The sequence below is a fragment of the Salvelinus sp. IW2-2015 genome, linkage group LG20, assembly GCF_002910315.2.
Source record: "Salvelinus sp. IW2-2015 linkage group LG20, ASM291031v2, whole genome shotgun sequence".
Classification (NCBI taxonomy): Eukaryota; Metazoa; Chordata; class Actinopteri; order Salmoniformes; family Salmonidae; genus Salvelinus; species Salvelinus sp. IW2-2015.
The window spans coordinates 1,432,711-1,439,197 of NC_036860.1; the positions used below are offsets into that span (position 1 = coordinate 1,432,711).

Genomic DNA, 6,487 nt, shown 5'->3' on the forward strand with positions numbered 1-6,487 from the left:
TTTTCCATTAAATACATTTCTTTCAATTTTGCACTCCACTCTTCCGATACATTTATTTGCTGTAGACATAAGGATATTCAACAGGTAGGCATTTTGAAACCGTTCAGAGATTATACCTCTCTGACCTTCTCTCCTACAGTACCAGCCCTCATGCTCTCTCCCCTCAACCACAGTTGGCCACCTTGTCATCCCCAGGTCCAAGCTCCAGAGTTTCAGGGCTCTGGAATGCCCTCCCTACAGCCATCCGTGACTCTGAGTCCATCATCATCTTTCAGTCGCGCCTAAGAACCCACCTCTTCACCATGTCCTATCCTTACCTCCCCCTCCACCATTCTCACACACACCTCTTCTGTTTCACACACTTGCACACACACTCACACATACGCGCAACACCTGCTCGCTGTCTCACTCACATACTCACATATCACACCCTTTCCTTCAAATCAAATCAAATCACATGTATTTATAAAGCCCTTCTTACATCAGCTGATGTCACAAAGTGCTGTACAGAAACCCAGCCCAAAACCCCAAACAGCAAGCAATGCAGGTGTAGAAACACGGTGGCTAGGAAAAACTCCCGAGAAAGGCCAGAACCTCGGAAGAAACCTAGAGAGGAACCAGGCTATGAGGGGTGGCCAGTCCTCTTCTGTCTGTGCCGGGTGGAGATTATAACAGAACATGGCCAAGATGTTCAAATGTTCATATATGACCAGCAGGGTCAAATAATAATAATCACAGTGGTTGTCGAGGGTGCAACAGGTCAGCACCTCAGGAGTAAGTTGGCTTTTCATAGCCGATCATTCAGAGTATCTCTACTGCTCCTGCTGTCTCTAGAGAGTTGAGAACAGCAGGGATCGGGATAGGTAGCACGTCCGGTGAATAGGTCAGGGTTCCATAGCCGCAGGCAGAACAGTTGAAACTGGAGCAGCAGCATGGCCAGGTGGACTGGGGACAGCAAGGAGTCATCATGCCAGGTAGTCCTGAGGCATGGTCCTAGGGCTCAGGTCCCCCGAGAGAGAGAGCATACTTAAATTCACACAGGACACCGGATAAGACAGGAGAAAAACTACAGCTAAAACAGACCCCGACACAAACTACTGCAGCATAAATACTGGAGGCTGAGACAGGAGGGGTCAGGAGACATTGTGGCCCCATACGAATATTTGACCAAATCACAGACTTGACTACAGGTAAACCTAGGTTGTGTAGACAATCACTTTGACTATGTCTGCAAATAGCCTATTGATTCGGCTTATTATGCTCTACAATAATGGACTAAATCACAGATCGAGCACATCATGGAAACATTGAGGCAAAAAGTACATACACACAGTAGCCTAGTGGCAATATAAATCAATTGATTGAACATGAAATTGAGTTCAATATGATTGAAATAGCCTACATACATGGGCATATAATGGCTATGTTTTAATACAGTCATCTCGGTTTTCATTTGAAGCATAATTGTATCCTACACTTGTTTATAACAATTGCAGATACTTCGGCTATTTTTTGTGTAGTCAGCTTCGTTCTGATGTTATCCGCAGTCACAGACAGAATCAAGATGTTTAACAGAGATCTTCTGTAATTGAAGTGACGCGGAAGGGCAAAGAAAACATCTAGCCATGCACGCCGGCTGGTCTATTAGTGGTCTGTTAATGTTAAGAATTTGTCGTGGACTGTCCCCCCTCTAAAAAAAATACAATGGTTTGTTTCGATGTCTTTATTTTCACTCAGGCAGGGATGTCAGAACATAATCACTTGTCTGGGGTGCATTTAGAAGTACCGACTGCCCATTGCGGCGACAACCACTTTCATGAACTTCTGCCAGGTTGCTTGGATTTCAGGAGTGAAAGCGGCTCCGAACTTGGCGGCAATGACAATTGTGAGGACGTCAGCCAACACCTGTAGACAAAAGACAAAGGAGGAAGATGTTAAATAAGACTGACGGTTTTGTTTTACTTTTGGAATTAGACGTGTTGCTCTGATTGTTATGTGTGTAGGCTTACATCAGTAAAGCCTAAAATATAAGCCTATTTCTCAAGACAGAAGGCATACCCTGAAATTGTCGGGGTCAACGAAGAGTTTGTTGGCGTGGGTCTCGCTCAGTGACTTGTATGTGGCCAAGATGTTGCCCATGTTCTTCACAGCTTTATCCAGAGCTCCACACACGACCTTGCCGTGAGCAGCAACTTTGGGGTTGCCCATGATTGCTGCGGGAGTGGACACATCTCCGAAAGAGCCGAAATAACGCTGAGTCCAGGGGTAGACGATCAGGACTCTGTCATTGCAAGAACCCCGAAATATGTGGATTATTTTCAAATCTATTTCAATTATATGCCTAGTTAATAATCTAATATGCGCCATTCAAACTTAATAACAACTCAATATTAATAGTAATGATAAGATAACAGGACAAGTATAATATTGTTATAATTACTCATGATCATCTCCACTATAAAYTATATTAGATGATATATTTGAATGAGGCTGAAGCCATGACCTACCTTGCCAGAGCCAGTGGTCCGACCTCATTGATATCTACTTTGCCCCAGACAGCACTGATGGTGCTCTTCTCGGCGTCTGTCCAGTCAACCATGTTGTCAGTGTTTGTTTTCCGGTTTTGCAACAAGATAAAACAAATTGTCTTGTGTAGGGAGACACTTTGTCTGCAACTTATATTTATGAGTGCACTCCGCCCACTGGAGGCGGCGCATATGATTGGCTCTGGTAAAGATTAGTATTGGCCAAGTGAGCGCTTCAGCTCTCGAACTTGATGACATCAATTCTAATAATTTATCTGTTAAACAGTAAATGTTCATTTATTAGTTGTTACAGAATCAAGTCTGTAGGTTAGATCCTAAAAGCTGGAAGCATATGTAAATAGGCATATACAATTTTCTAGATTACCAACGTTTCAAAATTCGCATGATCACTATCTAAAACAGTTGTAATTTATCCAACTGATGCAAGAATAAAAGCAAGGTTATGGCAAAACGCTTCCGAAGATTACATGTCCTTCATTGCAGTGTATAAGGCTATACAAATGAAAAAATAGAAAGACGCAATCAATAAAAACAAATATGAATTAGGAACATGTGATAATTCCAGCCAATTCCGGCCTACTATTTGGCACAGTTTCTTATCTACGACAAAATGATGCCTGCCTTTTTTTTATCGGGGTATTCAGACCGTTCCGCCCATTTTAAGTGATTAATTTCAAGACATTAAAAATGATAAGCAGGAATGTCCTGTATTATTTGCAGATAGGTGTGTACCCATGTCCTCGCATGACCTCTGTCTTCCTCTGACTTTTTAAAATATATATTTAGCCTACCTTTAATTATTTAACATTATGTAGGATAGAACAAAGTTTGCGTCATAATCTAGGCCAATACAATTTCAAATAGCCAATGAACTATTAATGAAATAATTGTATATTTTGGCAAAAGAAGCTTTATCTTTTGAATTAACTTATTGGAAATATATGCTCGATTAGGCTACTCTGAAAGATGTCCTTTTATGCAACGAAAAAATAAATAGTAATAATTATCTTTATAAAAAATAAAAATAAATAGTTGACATCTTTTTCATCTGGTGCAATTGATTTAAATGCATTATGTTACAGTACATTCAGAATATAAAATTGTAGGCTACAAAAAGAAACAAAAAGTTAATTAGGCTCTAATGATGGATATTATTAGAAACATAGCCATATCTTATTGAAGGGTTTAATATGGAAATTCAAACTTAATATTTCATAAACGCCAAAATTATTATTTAACGTTATTTAGGATATAAAATGAAATTGCCAATTCACTATTAAATGAAATATTTGGCTATTTTGGCAAAAGCAGCTGCAACTTTAGAATATAATATTGGAAATATACGCTTGATTACACTGAAATAATACGTTTTATGCAACAAAAAGAATAATCTTTATCAATCAAACTGTAAAATTGTTGCATCTGGTAGGCCTACAAGTAATATGCATTGCGCAAAAGAACAAAATGAATGATGGATATTATTAGAAACATAGCCCTCTGACATCTTATTGAAGTTTTTAATATAAAAACTCTAACTTAATATTTGATAAGCCACAAAAAAAGCTTAATATTTGATAAACAGATCTTACTGTTGGATTTTGACCAAGATGGTTGCAGTGTAGGGGGAGTGTACCCTAGTAGCTGGGCGTGTCTGCCGCTCTATTGTAATATAAAGGGACCTAGTTGTATAGGCAGTCATCTTCAGTTCATTTCTCGTAGATTTAACACACGTCAATCAATAAGGAGCAAAATGAGTCTGACAGCAAAGGACAAATCTGTGGTCAAGGCCTTCTGGGGCAAGATTAGTGGAAAGGCAGATGTCATCGGCGCTGAGGCTTTGGGAAGGTAAGCCTTGTTAATGAAAGAATGATGAGAATGGTTGTGTTTAACCTGCTGACAGCGGCCTATGTRCATTTTAACATTAAGTCAACTACTTTCATTACATTGTAGACAGACGATGGGAGAAAAACGATATGCGTAAAGCTTAGAAGTTCAGCATCTAATACAAAGACCTATAATAGGAACTATTCTGTACCTTCCTTTGCAGGATGCTGACGGCTTACCCCCAGACTAAGACCTACTTCTCCCACTGGGCAGACCTGAGCCCCGGCTCTGCCCCAGTCAAGAAGCATGGAGGCGTCATCATGGGTGCAATTGGTAATGCTGTCGGASTGATGGACAACCTCGTGGGTGGACTGARTGCTCTCAGCGATCTGCACGCCTTCAAGCTGCGCGTTGACCCTGGAAACTTCAAGGTTTGCCCCCAGATAACCTATTGTCTTTATATTGATCACTCTCGACATCAACTCTGTCTGTTGCTATGGCTTAATCCTTCAATATTAACTTTGAAAATATACTTTTTAGATTCTCTCCCACAACATCCTTGTGACCCTGGCTATTCACTTCCCTGGGGATTTCACTCCCGAAGTGCACATTGCTGTGGATAAATTCCTTGCAGCTTTGTCCGCTGCCCTGGCTGACAAATACAGATAAGACCATCATGCAAGTCCAAAATTGGACTCCAGTTCCTGCTCTGTTGTTATCACAAAATAAACAGGCAATGAATGAAGTTATGTCTTCTGTGTCCTTATTCCACCACAGTTCACCATCAAAGTCATATTTGAATTTCATCACTATCACATCTAGATTGAATACATTGAATGAAGAAAGGAAGGGATTAAGTACTAAATAGTGCTTTGGGCGCACCATCCACTAGCTCACTATGTTCTTCTCCATAACTTTGGTTAGCCTATCTAATACGTGTAACAGTAACACGCATATTGCTGACCTCATTTTAATATTTGATGAATATGGAGTAGTTTACATGATAGGGGTTGGTAAACTGAATGGGCTATATGAAGACGGTAAGGGCACAATGAAAACCTATCAGAGATGAACAGATATGTATTTTTTTTTTAATTAACATGACCATGTAATTTGCAAGCAAGAATATTATGAATAGGCTATTTTGTATTTTCAACGCAGTGAATTTGGTTGGGGAAGTGAATCGACTTTGAAAAACGAACACGTTGCGTTTTTCTGTATATACCACACCAGCCCAGCCTCACATTCAATTCGCGCAATTATGTACAAAATGTATTTCAGCAGATTTCGTGGCGTTTTTTGTGCATTTTTGGGGTGGTTCAATTCGTTTGAAAATACGATCGATTTCTTGTGCTACTTTAATTCGTGCAAAAATACACGAATTTCTGTGCTACTTATTCGTGCGAAAAGACACGAATTTAACCAGTAGGCGACACACAAGCCGTTGCAAACAACCATAGACGTGATCGCCTGTTATTTATTTATTTTACGTTATGAATATATAGATTTATTGTCTTTTTTTAACCCATTTAACCATAAGAGGTTATATATATATTGTCCTTTATTTAATCCCTATTAAAACATTGTGGTTTTATGCCTATATGTACTGTTTTTCATTTTTCTGAACAGACTTTTCAGGATAGAATGAATGTAAGCAATGCATGATGGTTAATGGTGTTTTATTCGGGTTTAGTTTCCATGTATTTCTTAAAAAAATAAACGTGTAACCATTTTTATTGAAACAGAATGTAACTGAAATACAATGGCAGCCTTGCCATTGTCCATCAATACAAAACTTTTTTTTTCGTATAACATTTGGGGAAACGTATGCAGGTCATTGTGTCTTACATTTTGTTGGCCAACCAAAATTACCATGTTAACACCGTAATAAGGCTAGGGTGGCTGAGTGTAAATACATGGCTCTGAGTGTAAGCACACTTTTCACTAGAAACTTCTTGTGTTCAAATTACCGTCAGTGCGAAATAGCTAGAAAGCTTTCGTATTTCCACTTGCTGCACCTACGGTTACGATAACGATAAATCAAGTGCAATACCTGCGTCGACCTGTGCTCGAGCAGCAACAAACAGCGCTAGCACCAATAACAGCAGCCACTCATC

The 6,487-nt window shown here is 39.6% G+C and overlaps 2 protein-coding genes across 2 annotated transcripts; one reads left to right on the plus strand and one right to left on the minus strand.

The window, feature by feature from the left end:
* Positions 1-1,708: 1,708 nt before the first annotated feature.
* Positions 1,709-2,659, minus strand: LOC112081352 (hemoglobin subunit beta-1-like). The gene is made up of 3 exons (XM_024147780.2): positions 2,508-2,659; positions 2,059-2,281; positions 1,709-1,905 (listed from the first exon to the last, which is right to left on the minus strand). Exons 1-3 carry the CDS (start codon positions 2,597-2,599, stop codon positions 1,777-1,779), a joined length of 444 nt encoding a protein of 147 aa, XP_024003548.1. The 5' UTR covers positions 2,600-2,659; the 3' UTR covers positions 1,709-1,776.
* A 1,576-nt stretch (positions 2,660-4,235) lies between these two features.
* On the plus strand, positions 4,236-5,115 carry LOC111981256 (hemoglobin subunit alpha). The gene is made up of 3 exons (XM_024012447.3): positions 4,236-4,391; positions 4,594-4,801; positions 4,911-5,115. The coding sequence occupies exons 1-3, from the start codon at positions 4,297-4,299 to the stop codon at positions 5,037-5,039; spliced, it is 432 nt and encodes a 143-aa protein (XP_023868215.1). The 5' UTR covers positions 4,236-4,296; the 3' UTR covers positions 5,040-5,115.
* Positions 5,116-6,487: the final 1,372 nt, after the last annotated feature.